Source organism: Candida pseudojiufengensis (assembly GCF_024610245.1).
Source record: "Candida pseudojiufengensis strain CBS 10847 chromosome Unknown scaffold16, whole genome shotgun sequence".
NCBI classification, from domain to species: Eukaryota; Fungi; Ascomycota; class Pichiomycetes; order Serinales; family Debaryomycetaceae; genus Lodderomyces; species Lodderomyces pseudojiufengensis.
The window spans coordinates 230,181-249,028 of NW_026261534.1; the positions used below are offsets into that span (position 1 = coordinate 230,181).

General features: G+C 29.1%; 8 protein-coding genes across 8 annotated transcripts; 4 read left to right on the forward strand and 4 right to left on the reverse strand. All coding sequences in view use genetic code 12, as the record gives it.

The window, feature by feature from the left end:
* Window positions 1–99: 99 nt before the first annotated feature.
* Window positions 100–1,248, forward strand: CNS1 (HSP70/90 family co-chaperone; the record flags this gene model as incomplete). The annotated part of the gene is made up of 1 exon (XM_051759064.1): window positions 100–1,248. One exon carries the CDS (start codon window positions 100–102, stop codon window positions 1,246–1,248), a length of 1,149 nt encoding a protein of 382 aa, XP_051613197.1.
* Window positions 1,249–1,258: 10 nt separating this feature from the next.
* KGF55_004189 (uncharacterized protein) lies at window positions 1,259–3,193 on the reverse strand (the record flags this gene model as incomplete). Its single annotated transcript, XM_051759065.1, has 1 exon — window positions 1,259–3,193. One exon carries the CDS (start codon window positions 3,191–3,193, stop codon window positions 1,259–1,261), a length of 1,935 nt encoding a protein of 644 aa, XP_051613198.1.
* Window positions 3,194–3,370: 177 nt separating this feature from the next.
* On the forward strand, window positions 3,371–4,213 carry KGF55_004190 (uncharacterized protein; the record flags this gene model as incomplete). Its single annotated transcript, XM_051759066.1, has 1 exon — window positions 3,371–4,213. The coding sequence occupies one exon, from the start codon at window positions 3,371–3,373 to the stop codon at window positions 4,211–4,213; it is 843 nt and encodes a 280-aa protein (XP_051613199.1).
* Window positions 4,214–4,466: 253 nt separating this feature from the next.
* CIS2 (gamma-glutamyltransferase) lies at window positions 4,467–6,338 on the forward strand (the record flags this gene model as incomplete). The annotated part of the gene is made up of 1 exon (XM_051759067.1): window positions 4,467–6,338. One exon carries the CDS (start codon window positions 4,467–4,469, stop codon window positions 6,336–6,338), a length of 1,872 nt encoding a protein of 623 aa, XP_051613200.1.
* Window positions 6,339–6,975: 637 nt separating this feature from the next.
* CTN1 (carnitine O-acetyltransferase) lies at window positions 6,976–9,096 on the forward strand (the record flags this gene model as incomplete). Its single annotated transcript, XM_051759068.1, has 1 exon — window positions 6,976–9,096. One exon carries the CDS (start codon window positions 6,976–6,978, stop codon window positions 9,094–9,096), a length of 2,121 nt encoding a protein of 706 aa, XP_051613201.1.
* A 93-nt stretch (window positions 9,097–9,189) lies between these two features.
* On the reverse strand, window positions 9,190–12,555 carry MSB1 (Msb1p; the record flags this gene model as incomplete). The annotated part of the gene is made up of 1 exon (XM_051759069.1): window positions 9,190–12,555. The coding sequence occupies one exon, from the start codon at window positions 12,553–12,555 to the stop codon at window positions 9,190–9,192; it is 3,366 nt and encodes a 1,121-aa protein (XP_051613202.1).
* A 244-nt stretch (window positions 12,556–12,799) lies between these two features.
* On the reverse strand, window positions 12,800–14,589 carry SKO1 (Sko1p; the record flags this gene model as incomplete). The annotated part of the gene is made up of 2 exons (XM_051759070.1): window positions 12,800–14,473; window positions 14,578–14,589. The coding sequence occupies 2 exons, from the start codon at window positions 14,587–14,589 to the stop codon at window positions 12,800–12,802; spliced, it is 1,686 nt and encodes a 561-aa protein (XP_051613203.1).
* A 481-nt stretch (window positions 14,590–15,070) lies between these two features.
* MNS1 (mannosyl-oligosaccharide 1,2-alpha-mannosidase) lies at window positions 15,071–16,966 on the reverse strand (the record flags this gene model as incomplete). The annotated part of the gene is made up of 1 exon (XM_051759071.1): window positions 15,071–16,966. The coding sequence occupies one exon, from the start codon at window positions 16,964–16,966 to the stop codon at window positions 15,071–15,073; it is 1,896 nt and encodes a 631-aa protein (XP_051613204.1).
* Window positions 16,967–18,848: the final 1,882 nt, after the last annotated feature.

Sequence of the window (18,848 nt, forward strand, 5' to 3'; positions counted from 1 at the left end):
CGTAATAATTGAGTCTTGTAGTTTGATCTCTTCTCAGTAAATTAAAGTAAATCGCGCTACCGCCAATATCAGATCATTTTATTTAACACCAACTACTACATGTCTGATCCAAAGCTATCATGGGAAGGTAGCAAATATGACCCAAAACCAGGGCAGCCAGAATTACCGCCTCAGCTAGCTGAGTTCTCAAATAAGACCACTGATCAAGTTTTGGAGGAATTGAATAGATTACCCTTTTTCATGACAAAATTGGATGAAACAGATGGAGAAGGTGGAGAAAATGCGGAACTAGAAGCACTAAAATCATTGGCTTACGATGGAAAACCAGATGAAATAGCATTAAATTTCAAAAACCAAGGAAATGATTGTTACAAAGCTAAACAATATCAAAATGCAGTGATATATTATACAAAGGGACTTGAAGTTGATTGTGTTGATGATGAAATTAATAAAGCACTTTATTTGAATCGAGCCGCTTGTGATTTGGAATTAAAGAATTATCGAAAATGTATTGGAGATTGTAAACAAGTATTGCAATTGGATGAGAAAAGTGTGAAAGCATGTTATAGAGCTGGGAAAGCATTTTCTGCTATTAATCAATTTGAAGAAGCTAAACTAATAACTCAATACGGTCTTATGATTGAAGAAGACAATAAGGAATTGAAAAGTCTAAAGGAGCTGATTGAAAAGAAGGAGAAAGATTTAGCTGACTTGAAAAAGAAACGAGAGGAGGAACAACTACAAAGACAAATGAAACAAACAGTACTAGATAATTCTATAAAACTTCGTCATATCGAAGTAGTGCAAACTCGTGATACCCCAGAAATGTTAAGAGACGCCAAAATCAAACTTGAAGATCCAAAAGATTATCAATCACAATTAATTTTTCCTGCATTAATATTATATCCAACAATAGATGAATTTGACTTTATTGCAGAAGTAAGTGAATTAACCACACCTTTAGAAATATTAGAAATGATACTTAATAGACCAAAAGAATGGTTTCTTGATCCCAAGCATAAGGATTTTAATGTCAAGACTTTGAATTGTTATATGGAGACAACATCCGGAGGACTAGTAAAAATTGGTAAAAAGATACCGATAAATGAGGCATTAATGAAAGAATCTCCCAAAGTTCCTCTATTTGATAATTCATTGAAATTATTTGTTGTTCCAAAACTGAAAGAGAGTGAATGGATATCCCAATGGAATAAATCTACAGCTTTACAATCTCGTATACAACATTAATTTAATACATTTATTCGTAACCCATGATCTTTTGATATTCTAGTTTATCTTTGTCATTCTTATCTGGAGTCGGAGCAGGAGAAGTTAGCATTTGTGTGTTAAAAACTTCCATCAAATCAACCGATGTCTTCTTGCGGAAAATTTTTGAAGGATCTACATGCTTCTTCAATTTCGCAATTTTGAAAATTTCAGGCGTTTTACCCCATGATTTCAAAGTTTTATGATTATCATCTGATAAAATTTTTGGCAAATTATCTGGGGTATAAGTCTTTGCAGGTGTTTGAGGTGGTAATGTTGATTTACTAACTTCTGATTTTCTTAATTTCACCACAATTTTTTGACGAGGTTTTAATGCTGCTGCTTCACTTCTTTGTTCCATCATAGATTTTTTTGTAAGTTTTGGTAAGTTAGTGATTTCTGTATTTGGAAGTATATCATTTAATTTCAACGCTTTTCGAGCACTTCTTGGACGTAGTTGTTTATTTGGTATCTCGATCTTTTTGGGTTGAACCTTCTTAGCTGCGCTTGAAACCGTTTGTGCAAATAAACGTGATGTTGGAGACTTATGGGGAGTTGTATGCTTTTTCAATTGTGGATTTGTAGGAGAGCGTAGTATGTTTGGTTTTATAGGTGATTCTCGAGCTGCTTTAATAGTTGATTTTATTGGTGATCTATTGGACGCTTTTGTTGGTGACTTCAATGAAAAGTTTTTGACAGGTGACTTTTTGATACGAAACGTAGTATCTAATTTTATAGGACTAAGCAGATATTTTTTTGGAGAGAGTGCTCTATATTGACTTATTTTATCCCATAATGTTATAGTAGGTTGAACTTCCTCTGTTAAATTCTTTGTTGGTTCGTTGCTGGTAAATAAGTTTACTTTTTCTGGACTTGATTGTAGATCTTCTGTCTTTAATGATTCACCAGTTAGTTTGGAAACATCTGTTCTTGGTATTAACTTTACAGGTGATAATTTAAAACCAGATTCGATCTTATTTTTTGTGGTTGATTTTGGTTTACTTGTGGATTTTAATAGTAAAGGTTCTCGAGCTGGTAATGAAACAAATATCGAACTTCTTGTTCGAGGTGTTTTGGGAATTTGTCTATTGTTATTTTCATCTCTCTTTTTTCCGGCTATACTTTTTCTAATGGCGGTACTAATGGCTTGGAATGAATCTTCTGAGGCCAGCTCAAAAGTTGTATTTTGAATACCAGTGTTTTGAAAATCATCATTAGGTGAGCTATTGGCTCTAGCATCTTTCTCGACGTATTTGGAGTGAACCTGGTCATCGCTTTCTTGGTTGACTAACTCACGATTTGGCAAGTTATTGCTTTCCGAACTTATTCGAGTGGAATTTCTTGATGTTTTAGGATCCACGGTCTTGGACTGTGAGCTTTTAAATTGATCAGTCTTGTGATTCTCTCTAGAATTGGCATGATTTTCAATTTTGTCAAATGGTGATGTAGTGTTATTTAGATCAATGTCATCCTTCTGTGAAATAATTGGTTTAAGCTTGGGAATTTTTATCGGCGAGGTGTGATTATTCTTAGTGAGGTGATTGAGTTTTTCCAAAGTTTCAATTTGTTGTCCAGGAAATAGTTTTACTTCACCTTGTGATATTTTCTCTGACTCCTTAGAAATCGGGATCTCTAGATTTTCATTAGGTGTAATTATTGATGTTGGTTGAATAACTTTGACTGGTGAGTTATTTATAATTTCTTCATCTATAGCTCCCAAATGTTTAATCTCATCGTCATTATCATAAACTTTATTCATAAACTCTGATAGGCTATTAATTTGATCTTTGATCGTAGTGAAATGATTATCTAAATTAGATGATGCAATTGAAAATTGTAAACTTAATTCATTGGATATAAATTTTGATGATCCGGGTATGAACCCGTTTCCCTTCTTTCTTGAGGCATTCAAAGCCCAGTTAGACATATCATAAGTTGATCCCACTGGTTATTTGTTTGTGTATAATTTATTCCTAATAATGATAAGTATTATAAAAAATATTATTTTAATTAGTTTTGTTTAGACTATTATTTTTTTCTCATACTTTAAAGAATACCCGTATAACTAACGATAAAGATTACCACGTTCATTCGGTATTCAAGAATGTCAATACTGCGAGAAGAAGTACCGCTTAATTGTTCAGTGTATGAAGGAGCGTCTACCTTTAATTTCATATTACTGATTTTAATATCATTTGGCATAATTATAAGTTATCTACCACAATATAAACGTATATATGATAAGAAAACATCAGAAGGATTATCTACTAACTTCTTACTACTTGGATCATGTTCATCAATTTTCACAATAACAAATATTATTTTGATAAGTTCAAGAGCAAGACAATGTTGTTACATTGGTGCTTTAAACACATTTAATTGTATTAATTCTCAATTGAACTTATTTCAAATTAGTATTCAATGTGTTTGCGCTATACTTATTTTAGTATTTGTTCTAGTCATTACTAAACATTCAATCAAACAAGATAAAGAAGAGTATAAGAAAATCGTTATTGTTGGTAAAATTGTATTAGCTCATGGAATAATCTCATTTATTGAAGTGATTGTGGGTTATACTCATACTAATTATTTATATTCAATAGCAAATGTAAATGGTTTATTATCAGCAGCTTTAACCATAATAAAGTATGTTCCTCAAATACATACCACATATACTTTAAAACATCCAGGTACTTTATCAATTGGAATGATGAGTATACAAACTCCTGGTGGGTTTGTTTTCGCTTCGACTTTGATTTTCACAAAGGGATCTCATTGGAGTTCATGGGTAAGTTACCTAGTTGCGGCTTGTTTACAAGGGGTATTGTTATTGCTTTGTATTTATTATGAATACATAAAGCCAAAATATGATTATGAACCTTTACCTGATGAATTAGAAGGTCAACAAATTGCAAGAATTGAAGAAGAAAATTTGCAAAATAATTAAAGATTAGGAACTATATAAATTATATTTCTGTTATTAGAAAAAGTTACGAATGTATGATAAATCTATTTTACTTTGAAGTTGTAGTATATTAGTATGTTTTATTCATACCTCTCGTTATATGTTTGAAAGCGGAATTAACAACGGCATTAAGATATTAAATTTTTCCACACATTTAGCTCGATTCATACGCCACTTTTAGATAAAGATTACGACAGTTTCCTGATCGTATCTCTTGTTTCCTTTATCATCAAATATGCAAGAGAAGGAACTACTACTATCTGCTAAGAGTCAAAAGCTAAAAAGAATAAGTTATGTGTTCCTACCATTCACGATATTAATCATCTTAACAATTATAAAATTAAATTTTACAAACTTTACACCATTTACGATACCACATAATCTCACACGATCAGATCCATATCTCACTTATCAATTAGCAACAAATGATCCATTACTAGATAAAATAGGACAGCCAGATTTAAATCCATCGCACAAACATTTACATGAAGGTTCAAAAGCTATGGTTGCTAGTGATGTTCCATTATGTTCAACAATGGGTAAAAACATCTTATTAAAAGGTGGTAATGCTGCTGATGCTGCTGTTACTGTTGCTTTATGTATTGGATCTATAAATTCTCATAGTTCAGGTATTGGTGGTGGTGGATTTATTTTAAGTAAAAAAGGTGAAAAAGTTATTAGCATCGATGCAAGGGAGATGGCCCCTACGTTAGCATATAAAGAAATGTATGGAAGTTCTGAAATATTGAGTAAAATTGGTGGTTTGGCCATTGCTATTCCCGGTGAATTAAAAGGATTATATGATTTGTATAAACTTCATGGTAGTGGTAAATTAACTTGGAAACAATTATTTGCACCAATTATTGAATTGAATTATAAAGGTTGGAAATGTTCTAAAATATTTGAAGTTGTTGTTGCTAAAGAAAATGAATTAGTATTATCAAAAGTACCTAGTTTAAAACAAATGTGGGATTTTATATTTAATGAATCGGGAGATTTGATTAAAGAAGGAGACTTCATAAGAAGACCCAATTATGCAAAGACTTTGAGTATCATAGCTAATAATGGGAGCAGCGATGTATTTTATGATCCAACTGGACCTATTGTTCCATCATTGGTCAACACAATCACAAAATGGGGTGGAATCATAAGTCCTGAAGATTTTGCAAAGTATCACACAATCATTGAAGAACCATTGACTACTACAATAGATAAATTTAAAGTCTATACGAGTAATGGAATATCATCCGGGTTATCTTTAATTGCAGGGTTGAATTTTTTCCATTCCATTTATAATCCAAGTGACTCTGATATCTTATATAATCATAAACTTATAGAAAGTTTCAAATGGTCAAGTTCAGTAAGAACAAGATTAGGTGATAAGTCAAATCAAAAACAAGAAGTCATTAAAAAATTTACTGGACTAGATTGGATTTCTGAAACAAACTATTCAGATAATCAAACTTTTACATGGGAAAATTATGATCCAAAATATGATCTTGTTGAACCACAAGGTACATCACATTTTGCTATAGTTGATGAAAATGGTGATTCAGTAGCAATGACAACTACAGTGAATCTTTTATTTGGATCAATGATTTATGACAAAAATACAGGAATTATACTTAATGATGAAATGGATGATTTTTCACAACCAAATGTAAGTAATGCATTTAATTTAACTCCATCAATTTACAATTTTGTACATCCTGGAAAAAGACCATTGAGTTCAACTGCTCCAACCATTATAACGTATAATGATAAAGTAGATTTTGTCATTGGAGCAGCAGGTGGTAGTAGAATAACAAATGCTGTATTACAAGCTATAATTCGAGTTTATTATAAAAATTTATCATTATTAAAAACAATTTCATATCCTAGATTGCATCATCAATTGATTCCTCAAAGTTTAATGTGTGAGAATATAACAACTTATGAAGAAGAATATCCTGGAGAGGAAATCTTGAAACATTTAAAGGAAAAAAATCATACATTTTTGGAAACCGGTTCATTGACCGCTATGAATGGTATTAAAAGACTCACTAATGGTAAATTACAAGGTGTTAGTGATTATTGGAGGAAAAGAGGTGAAGCGGATGGATATTAGACATTAATTAGATAAGTTAAATTATAGAATGTAGTATTTATTGTATTATATATGGAGCGTAACTATACACAGTTAAACTGATACAAAATTTATACTTACACTAAATAGTGTAAGCAACTATGAGATGTATAAAATTTTCTTATTTTTGGTCAAATTCTGAGTCAAAAAATGTTCAATTTGTGTTGATGATGAAAAATTTTCAGAAGATCTTACAATGTTCCTTATTATTTGATTAATATTATTTTTTGAAAATAAGAAAAACATTATTGGATCATATCTAATTGTTATATAATTTTATAATGCCGATGGTATTGACTTTTATAATATTCGGTAATTGGTAGCTTTCTTACACTTAGTTACCCCAGAAAATCACAATATCTCATTTGATGACACAAAAACTAAAAAAGTCCGAACTTTTCATTTTTCTTAATATGAGAAATTTGAAAAAGATTTATTTTATAAAGTAACAACCCACAAAATTTTAAACAATATATATATTAAATAACCCTGGAAATACAAATTCTTAGAGACATTCAAATATTTGGGTAATTCGTTTGGCTATATTCAACTAAAAACTTTGCATTTAATTCACATAAAAAGGACTGGAGCCTTATCTATATATCTCATTATCTAAAAAATGTCGACTTTTCAATATCAAAATACTTTAAAGAAATTACCAATACCTGATTTAAAACAAACTTGTGAGAATTATTTAAAAGTATTAAAACCATTACAAACTGAATTAGAATTCTCAAATACTGAAAAAGCAGTTAATCAATTTTTAAATGAAATTAATGATGGTGATTCAAAAAGTATAGGATATTATTTAGATGAAAAATTAAGAAATTATGCTAATGATAAAGCAAGTTATATTGAACAATTTTGGTATGATGCTTATTTAAATTATGATTCTCCTGTTGTATTAAATTTAAATCCATTTTTTTTATTAGAAGATGATCCTTTTACTTCAACTGAAGCAAGTTCAGTTGATCCTCAAATTAAAAGAGCAACTACTTTAACACTATCTTCATTAAAATTTATACAAGCTTTAAAAAATGAAACATTATCAATTGATACTTTAAAAAATGGGAAACCATTATGTATGTATCAATTTACTAAATTATTTGGTGCTTCAAGAATTCCAACTGATGATGGTTGTATGATGCAAAGTGATTCAAAATCAAATCATATAGTTGTTATGTCAAAATCTCAATTTTATTGGTTTGATGTATTAGATTCAAAAAATAATATATTGTTAAATGAATCAGAATTAAATATAAATTTTAATTCAATAGTTTATGATTCTTTAAAAACTTCTAATAATGATATTGCTAAATCTTCATTTGGTGTTTTAACAACTGAAAATAGAAGAATTTGGGCAAATGCAAGAAAAGAAATTAATGATAATAAAATAAATAAAGAAGTTTTATCTATAATTGATTCTGCTTTATTTATATTATGTCTTGATGACATCGTAATTGATGATTTATCTCAATTATCTAAAAATATGTTATGTGGTTTATCAATTTTAGATAAAGGTATACAAGTTGGTACTTGTACAAATAGATGGTATGATAAATTACAAATCATTATAACAAAAAATGGTAAAGCAGGTATAAATTTTGAACATACGGGTATTGATGGTCATACTGTTTTAAGATTTGTTTCTGATATATATACAGATTCCATATTATCATTTGCTCAATCTATAAATAGAAATGCACCATCATTATGGAAAGAAACAAGATCACCATCAATTGATGATGAAATTGAAGAATTTATAACTGTACCAAGAAAATTAGAATGGGATCTTACCCCAGATCTTTCCTTAGCTTTAAGATTTGGTGAAACAAGATTATCAGATCTTATAAATCAAAATGAATTTCGTCATTTGGAATTTAAATCTTATGGATCTGATTTAATTAAAAAAATGAAATTTAGTCCTGATGCTTTTGTTCAAATGGCTTTTCAAGCTACTTATTATGCATTATATGGAAAAGTTGAATGTACTTATGAACCAGCAATGACAAAACATTTTTTTCATGGTAGAACTGAAGCAATTAGAACAGTTTCAAATGAATCTAATTTATTTGTAAGAAAATTTTTTGATTCTCAAATTTCAAATAAAGATAAATTAGAATATTTAAATCAAGCATGTAAAGCTCATTCTGCTCAAACTAGATTATGTTCAAATGGTGAAGGTGTTGATCGTCATTTATATGCAATATTTTGTTTATGGAAAAGACTATTAATTGATGAAAATGATAACAATGATATACCTAAATCAATTCAACAAATTCCATCAATTTTTCAAGATTCAGGTTGGGATAAATTAAATAATACAATTATATCAACTTCAAATTGTGGTAATCCTGCATTAAGATTATTTGGATTTGGACCAACAACAGCAAATGGATTTGGCATAGGTTATATAATAAAAGATGATTCAATATCATTTTGTGTTGGGTCCAAATATAGACAAACTCAAAGATTTTTAGTTACTTTAAATTCTTATTTTCAAGAAATTCAAAAAATTTGGCAAAATGTTGAAACTTCAAAAAAATTAAATATTGATGAATTACCTAAGATAAATAATAAAAATTTAACAAGTTTATTAGGTGGTTATGGTTATTTTGATATGGGTGATGAAGATATTAAAAGTAGAGGTCAAACTCCTGAACCTCCATTTTTAAGTAGAGGTAATTCTTCTTATACTTTAAGAGATATTGGTAAAAAATTAAGATTAAGTGAATATTAGCGTTTAGCTGTATATTATTATTACAAATAACAAGCATTTTTATTTATTTCTTAGGTATTGATCATTAAGTTCGTGAAATTTTATCCTCTCCGTTTATATTCCATAATCTCCTTGTACAAAAGCATGTCGTAAATTAACTTTATTAGTTGCTTTATTCTTGTTGTGTTTTGCTCCAACTGGTACCATTCCCATCATTGCAGTGTCTGATAAATTGTTAGTTTTAGGTTTTGCTTGCGGTTGATATTGATTTGGGGGTTGTTGATGTGGTGGTTGATGTTGATGTGGCATCATCGGGGGTGGTTGTTGATACGGTTGTTGTGGATACATTTGAGGTTGGTAAATCTGAGAATGAGGTGGAGGTTGCTGATACATTTGAGATGGTTGTTGATACATTTGTGGAGGTGGAGGTTGTTGAAGCATTTGAGAATATTGTATATGAGGATGGAGTAGTTGTTGATTATACATTGGTTGTTGCATTGGTTGTTGCATTGGTTGTTGTAATGGTTGTTGATACATTTGTGGTGGATACATTTGAGGATGCATTTGTTGTGGTTGCATATTAGGTATGGGTGAATGAAAGTTTTGTTGAGGCATAGGTGACTGCATGTTTTGTTGAGATGTAGATGGCTGTATATTTTGTTGAGATACTGCAGTATTCATTTGAGGTCTCATTACTTCTTGTTGTTGTTGTTGTTGTTGCTGTGGTGGTGGAAGTTGTGGTTGCTGCTGTGGTGGTGGTACTAAGTGAACCTGTGAATTATGCTGAGGACAATGCTGAGGACTTAATGTATTTGGATTTGGTGGTGATCTATGACCTTGTTGAACCTCGAATGATTGATTCGGTGAAGTACCATTTGAATGTGAATGGGATATTTGTTTATTATCAAATGATTGATTTGGTGAAAGTCTTTGTGGTGATGTAGTTTGTTGAGTAGTTAAGGTTTGGTCGGGGGAAAGTCTTGGTGGTTGTGAATTTATTGTAATTTGACTATCTAATGTTCGATTCGGTGATTTTCTTTGTGTTTGCACTGTTGAATTTGTTGCAGATTGTTGATGATTTTGCATTGGTTGAGTTGATTGGAGATATTGGTTTTGTACTGAAGAATTTCCAGCTAATGATAATGAAGAAGTACTAGACTTTGGGTCTGATCCAGAAGATAACGGTACAGTTGAAGAAGATTCAGGAGCAAATGGTAAAACATGATTTTTCACTGGACTTGTTGAATTAGATGGAACAAATTCATTTGATACGAATGCATTATAATTAGTTGGTGGATATTGTGATGTTAATTGTGGTGATGGTTGTATGTAACTTTGTGGATTTGGTGAACTTATAAATCCTATTGAAGGTGAATTAGTCATTGTTGGAGCTTTTAATGGGGGTTTCAATTCAAGTTCTGGTTTTGATTCAATTGGATTTGGTAATGGTTTAGATTCATCAATTGGTGTTCTCCTATATTTTTGAGGTGATGTTTTTCTTGAAGAAGTTTGAGAACTAGAATTTGAAGTTTGTGGTTTTTCTTCTGATATTAACATTGATTTAACAACTTGTTGAGTTTGTGGGAGATTCATATCAAAATTTAATGGTGGTAAATTTGTTGTTGATGTAGGAATAAAAGAAAATCCTGCTGCTTGAGCTGCTGCCATTTGAACTGCTTCAGCTTGCTTTTTTAGTTTAAGTTCTTTCTTTTTACGTTTTTTCTCTAGATATGCATCTTCCTCTGATAGTTTTTCTTGCCTATTAGTGTTGTTGTTTGGAAGTGGTGAATCAAAATTTGGATCAAATACTTCAGAATATGGTTGATCTTGTTGAGGTGTGATTTGTTCTTGTTGTTGAGTTGTTTGAATTTCTGGAGGCGCTTTCCTGATAGGTAATTTATTATTTGGTGGATACATATCACCAACCGTTACTTTGGTAAATCTTGATGTCATTTCGGTAGTTGGGTCTTCTTTCAACTCATTTGAGTTTATAGAAGTTGGATAAATATAACTTGATTCATCACCAAACAGTCTTTCGAAATTTTCATATACTTGAACCAAGTCAGCTGGTAAAACTTCAGGATCATCATTAGTTATTGGAATTGGTGGTAGAGATTCCAGTAAATGTCTTTTATCAACAGGTAATGGAGGTAATGGAGCACTCTTTTTGGATATATTTAAAGCCTTTTTCAATGATTTTGGATCCATTAATTTTTCAGTGATGACAATCCATTTTTGAAAACCTAATACATCAGCTTCTACTACAACTGATCTTCCAAATGCTCTTTTAATACGTGATGGTTGATCACTGGCCAATGATGACAACCAAGTCCATATAAAATAATCTTGTATTGAAATGTCTTTAACAACGATATCAGAAACTAAAGGAACATCATCATAATTATCAATAGTTGCCCATCCAGGTTTCAAATTAAATTTATTATCTTCAGGTTCCATTGTTAACCTATCAACAACTCTTTTTGATTCTTCAGTAAAAGTTTCAACTATTTCACTTGTACTTTTTTTAGCAAATACATTTTTTAAAATTGTATAATTTTCTTTTGAAAATTTATCTTTTTGATCAAATGATAAACTATGTCGTACTTTACTTATTAAATCAAAAACATTATTTGAAGGACGTGAAGAATTTACATATACACAAGGTATAGTAATCAGTGATCTTATATTTTCTTTTTCAGATTCTGGAGGATATTGAGTAGTTATTAATAATGATTGTAAAGTTTTTGGTAATTTTAAAGTTTCTGAATCTGATTCAGGTAACATTGATCTTAAAAATGATAAAACTAAATGAAATAATGCATTTGAAATTTTATTCCAATTTTCAATACCTTCAATAAAATCAATATCCCTTTTTGAATTGGAAGTTTGATTTCTAAAAGCCCAAAGACTTGCCATTTTACTTATTTTTCTACCACTTAAATAATTATATTGAGAATTTGATATAACATTTAATATTAAATCTAAAAAATCATATACAATTGATGCATGAGCTGGTGATGATAAACATTTAGGCATTATTGTTAAAAATGCATTTTTGGGATAATTTTCAATTTTTTCTTTTCTTTTAAATTCTAAATAAATGTTATAACCTATTATTTCATTGTTGGGAAGTCTTGACCAAAAATATTTTAAACAACATATTAATGTAAATTCATCAGTTTCTGAACAAATTGTTTTAATTAATTTTAAATCCTTGATGATTTCTCCATTAGGTGCAATAAGTGATAAAAATTCATTTAAATTTGAATCTTTAATTTTAGATCTGAACGGTAATAAAATATGAGGAGTTTTAGTTCCTTTTTTTTTCAATTCTTGAGTTATTATATGTAGAATATTTTGTAAAGTTTTTCTACCAAATTGATCTGGTTGTAAAATTCCTGAATCATTTATATTATTTTGAGGATTATGTTGAGGTAGTTTTGGTAATTGTATATCAGATTGATCTGATAGTGTTATCATTGTTTAATATGTATCTTTAGTCATTTAATCTTTACTTGGATTTGTAGTTCGATTTGTTTATGATTTGATCCTATCTTTAGTTGTGTTTTAATTGTAAATCAATTTTCGAAATGTATTGTTCCTAAAAAAAGTTTAATTTTTTTATTAAGAGAGAGATTAACGTGACGTATTTAACCGTTTTATTTTTAGACTCATTTACGAACAATAAGAACAAAGCAAAGTATGAGTATTGTAATATATATTACTATATCTGATTCAAAGTAGTTGGTATAGTAGATGGAATTGAACTAATATTTTGTTGAGCACTTTCAGTTGCTTCAGTTGCAAAATTAGCTTCTTGTATAATATTTGTTAAATTGTCAAATCCTCCACAATATTGAGCTAGTGATGGACAACTTTTATGAGCTACTAAAATATTTTTTATATTAATTAATTGAGATCTTAATTGAGCAACTTGAGCACTTGATTCTCTATAACCATTTGAATAAAAAGATAATTCATCTTCCATTTTTTGAATTAATTGTTTTTTCCTTTGTCTACATTTTGAAGCTGCAACTCTATTTCTTTCTAAAAAGTTTTTTCTTTTTTCTTCATCATTTGATGATTTTCTTTTATTTAATTTTGGTTTTTCATCTTTTGAATTTGAATCACCATTTTTATCATTATTTTCGTTATCTTTTGAGTTTTCTTTTTCAGTTTCGTTTTGAGGTGGTTCATTAGCTGTAGTTTCTGTACTTGATTTTGATTTTTTCACCTTTGGTGCTCTCGGTTTTTTAGTGGTAGTTGATTGTTTAGTTCCTGTGTTTTTACGTTTTCTTGTTGGTTTTTCACTAGTTCCATTTTCTTCAGATTTTGTTTTATTAGTTATGTCTTCATGATTTGGGGATTGTGTTTTAGAATTTGGAATTGCAGGTTTTGGTTGATTCTCCGAAGGTTGCGATTGTTGTGGAATAGTTGGTGACTCATGGGTCGAATACATTGAATGATTAGAAGATGATTGAACATGTGGTTGAGCAGGTGGATGTTGATATGGTATTTGAGGTTGTGAGTCAGGTATACTTTGAGCAGGTTGTGGTTGTGGTTGTTGTTGTAATTGAGGTTGTGGTTGCATTTGAGGTTGAGATTGTGGTTGACTTAAAGGAAGTGCTTGATTATGAATGCCATTATTATTTAAATTCATCATTAAAGAATTACTTCCAGATGATAATCCTAATAAACTTGATAAACCTGGAGTTATAGGACCATTTAATAAAGCTCCAGGAGTTGATAAACCTGGTACAACCCCAAAATTAAACCCACCTGGAGTTAAACCAGATCTTAAATTTGATTCGTTTGGAGTTAAACCTGTTTTTCTCATTGATGATATAAATTGATTATAATTTTGTTGTTGTTGTTGATTTTGTTGATGAGGTAAATGATTTGATGATGGAGGAGGTGGTACATGACTTGGTTGTTGTTGATTATTTGATACATTTATTAAACTGTTCCATAAATTTGTAGTTGGAGTTCCAGGATTTGAAGTTTGATCTAATGGTGGTAGCCTTCTTCCACCTGGTGTAAATAATGGAGGTGTTATACCTGGTAATTTCTGTTGTTGTCCATTACTATTATTAGTTGATGTTGGTACCTGTATTATTTGTTGTTGTGATGGTGGTATTATAGGTTGTTGTTGTTGATTTTGAGAAGCTTGTTGTAAATTTACAAAAGATGATGGATTACTATGTTTACTTATGGAATCAACATGATTATTATTTATTATTTGATTTGAATGATGTGAACTATTACCTGTTGTTTCTATTTCTGAACTTGATTCATTTCTTGATTGTTGACCAGTTGTTGTACTTATTGATAATGATGATTCTTTAGTTGCAAATGATCTTTCAAAAGGATTTGGTTCTAATTCAAATTTAGATCTCAGCTATATCATAGATATTGTTAGTATTATAAATGTTGCTTTTGTTTTAATTTATGATGATTGATATAGAATATATAAGGTTTTATAAATTCTTTTATTATACATACGTCACTGGACATGACAAATAATTATTTTTAGATTTTATGAATAAACAATACTATGATAAAAGGTGTGAATTGATCTTTGAATTATTTGCGTGTTCTCTTTAATTGATGAATGGTGTTTCAGTTGTCTTGTTGATTAGGTTGTTCTACCACTGTATATGGTTTGATTACTTATGTTATGTGTATATGTTTTGTTATAATAAAAAAGTGTATAGTAAATGTTAGTGTATAAAAAAAAGATCATGAAAAAAAGTATGATGTAAGAATTATCAAATTTACACTACCACAACAACTCTCCTCCTCGAAAAAAAATAAAGATACGAGTTTAGCTACCAGCTGCTTATTTATTTCAAGACGCGAATTTGTGTCAATGACATGAGAATATATTTTTTACCATTCAATAGAGTAATATGATTTATATCAAAACCTCAATCATTAAACATTCGTACGAAAACCAGATACATATACAAAATACATTACAACTTAAAAAACTTCATTATTTTATCTCCTTAACTAAATCATCTAATTTTTTATCTACTGGTTGAGCTTCAGGTATAATTTTTTGATTTTTTAATTTTTCTTCTTCATCATTTAAATCTCTCATTTTGGGTTTTATATTTTCTAAAATTTTTCTTCTCCAATTTGTTTTTAATAAATTATTTGTATTAAATTTTGGGAATGGATGAGCTTCAGTATTGAAAATATATTTATCAATTGGTAATTTGTTGTCATCATCAAATAATAAATATAAATATTTTAAAGTTTCTGCAAACCAAAATGATTCTGTATTATCTATAAATTTTGATGTACCATCTTTATTTAATGATGTAACATCTGATAATGAACTAAATAAAATTTCTCCTTGTTTATTTATAATTTTAGTATATTTTAAAAAATTTTGGAAAATTTCATATCCATATTTCCTATATTTTTCATCTCCTGTTATTCTATAAAGATAAAATAATGATTCAACAGTTTCTGGTCTTTGTAGATTATGTCTATCATTTGGTTTTATTTTAAAATCTTTTTCAATTGATGAATCAGTATTAAATACAACAATTTCTGGTGATAATTTTGTTGGTAATACATCATCATACATTTTATAACAAGTATAAGTTAATTCTTCTCCAAATTTAAAATCTGATTCTCTTATTGAATTCCACCAAGGTTGTTGTTTAGCTTCTTTCAAAGTTAATCCATTAGTTGCTCCTAATGCTAATAATCCACCATAAAAACATACTAAATGATCCATTTTTGTTGATAATGGACCCTTTAAACCTCTTTCCAATTCTCCAATAAATGTTAATTCATTTGGATATGATTTTTTCATTAAATGTTTTTTAACTCCTTCAACTGATTCTTGATACAAATCATAATATATCTGCTCTTCTTCATTTGTTTGTAAATATTGTTTTAATAAATATTCATAATATGAATCACCTCTACTACCTAATCTAATTAAATTTCCTTGAAATTTACCAGAATCTGGATCAATATATATTGGAACTAATCCATCTTTTGGTTTATTTGATTCTAAAACTTCCATTATTTTTTCAGACATTTCCCACCATTCAATTTCTCCTGTTAATTTTGCTAAATATCTTAATTCTAATTGTACAGTTGCTGCTTCTGCTGTTGATGATGCTCCATTATCTACATGATTTTTAATTCCCACTCCAGTTTTTAAATTAACTGATGAATAAGGTATACCTGAACCAGATTTATAAGCACCATGTAATTGATTAGCTAATCCAACAGCTTTATCTAAATATAAATCATCACCATCACTTAAATGATAAGCACTTAATAAACCCCCCAACATTCTAATAGTAGTTTCAAAATTATTTACATTATAATCAAATTTATAATCTAAATCTTCTTTTATCCATTTTCTTGCTCTTTCAACTTCTTTTGGACAATCCATAATCATTAATGTATCAATTGAATCAACAATCATCCAACCTAATGGTTGAGGACCCATATTTTCACCTTCTTGTTTTATTGGATGATATATATCATAACCCCAACCATATTTTTCATAAGTATTCCAAGAATCAATCATTGCTTGTCTTACTTCATTTTGTACTTTCGACCAATTTTTTGAACTATTTGTTGAAAATATATTAAATATAAGATTATCATTTATTATTGAAAAATTATTACTTGCAAAATAATATATAATATATAATCCAATCAGATATAGAAAACCTTTAAATAACATTAATAATTTTTGATTTCTTTTATAATTTGAATATTTTGGATGAAATGGGGATTTATCTTTATAATATAATGGTAATGTTTGTGAAGAAGATGATGATGATGGAAATGTTTTATCTTTATAGGTTGGTCTTTTACCTTGAGTTAATTTTGAAATACCAAAATTAAAAGACATAAAATTTATTTAAATGATTGAAAATTGTGATTGAACTATAAATAAATTATGGTGATATATATAAATTAAGGAAAGTAATATCTTGGATCTTTGTAAAATATGGTAATTGATGACGTATAATTTAAATCTTATTCATGAAGAATTCTTAGATAAGTAAAACATAAAATTGATCTGACGTTACTCGTATTGTTTTTTTGTTTGTATTGATTTTATTTTTTCAGTCGAGTTTTGATATTTTCAGACTAAAGATCAAAATTACGTCAGCCGCTTGATGAAGAGAACATAACTAAATAAAATTGGAGAATCTCGAGTATTACTAGTTACACCTCTGAACTGAACAAAAGCAGTAAAGTTGCTAGAACTGTTTTGCAGCATTTATTGAAACAAAATCGAAACTATAATGCTTTCAAGAATTCATAATACTAGAGATAATAAGTACAGAAAATATAAATGGTATGATAACAGAGAACGGATTCGAGGTAAAATTTATCTTTTTTTTGGTCTAAACTCGCTTAAGATTGTATTAAAATAAGGCACCAAAGTTTATCAATTATACGAGAAAGGGGCCACAGAAAAGAAGTGCAAAAAAATTATTGATTCTAATTTTCAACATGAAGTATACATGTATATTTGGTCATATAATTCAAAAAGAAAAGAAAAAGGGTAACTGGTTATGTAATTGATAACAATGTTGAGGATAAAGAGGATGCACAATATGAAGTTAGAACAATATACCGAAGATAGGAGAGTCATTACCATTATCTGAAGCTGAACTAGAGTGGATAGAATCAATTGATGGCGTCAGCACTTCTGTATCATCTTCTCCTTATTCATTTTGCTTCAGTTGATCCAAATTGATTTTTAATGGCACCATCCACTTCACTTAAATCTAATTGTTCCTCAATCATAGACATATACCACCAATATTTCCATAATATAAGCCAATTATTTGATACTAGAACTACTTTTGTATCAGCTGGAATCGGGACGCGTGTATGAAATACTTGAAAATTTTCGATCTCCTTCCGTTAGAATGGATACAAATGCAGTTCTAGTATCAATGGAATTGGATAATATATTTGAAATTTTAACAATTATATCAACAAAATAATGGCGACTAAAGTTAGCAAAGGACTGGAATATTATCCTATTCAGTATGATAGGAATGCTCACTCAAATGATAATTCAACTGGATGTGTTGGGTTATCATTTGAGTGAGCATGAAAGATGCATTCAAGCAAAATATTAGATTGAAACTCAAAAGCGAAAATTTGAAAAGTCCTTTTGGATAATATTCCAACCCTTTACTGAGTCCAGTAGCTACCTTTACAATTTGTTGAGGCAACAAAAGATTAAAATATTGAACTCATAATCAGATTTATGTGGTTTAAGTAGAAGTAACAGTTATGAAAGATTTCACATAAAATTTTCACATTTCCAATTAAAGTATTTTCTAATTGTATAGTTTCACAAAATATAGATATTGACTAGTATAGTTTCATATTTAAGGGGTGTACAATATTAAATATCGTAAGGCGGGTTTTTGATTCTTAATGAAAATTAAAATATGTTTAATACACCCATCAAAAGTAAGATAAAATATATTTTAAGTAGACCACCTTAAATCAATTCTAACCAATCAAATCAAATTATTAAAGATTTTAGTGAAAATACGACAATATTATAATAAGAAATATATTACACAAAATCTATACTTTTGTATACGGATTTATACACCTAACATAATAATAATAATAAGAAAAGTATGTGTATGAGTAGTAATGTTTTTGGCAGTTTTGTATGTGTAATGAAATTAATAATATTAATAAATTCACTCCGTTTGAACCATCTGCTTGATCTAATTTGTATATATGGCACATAA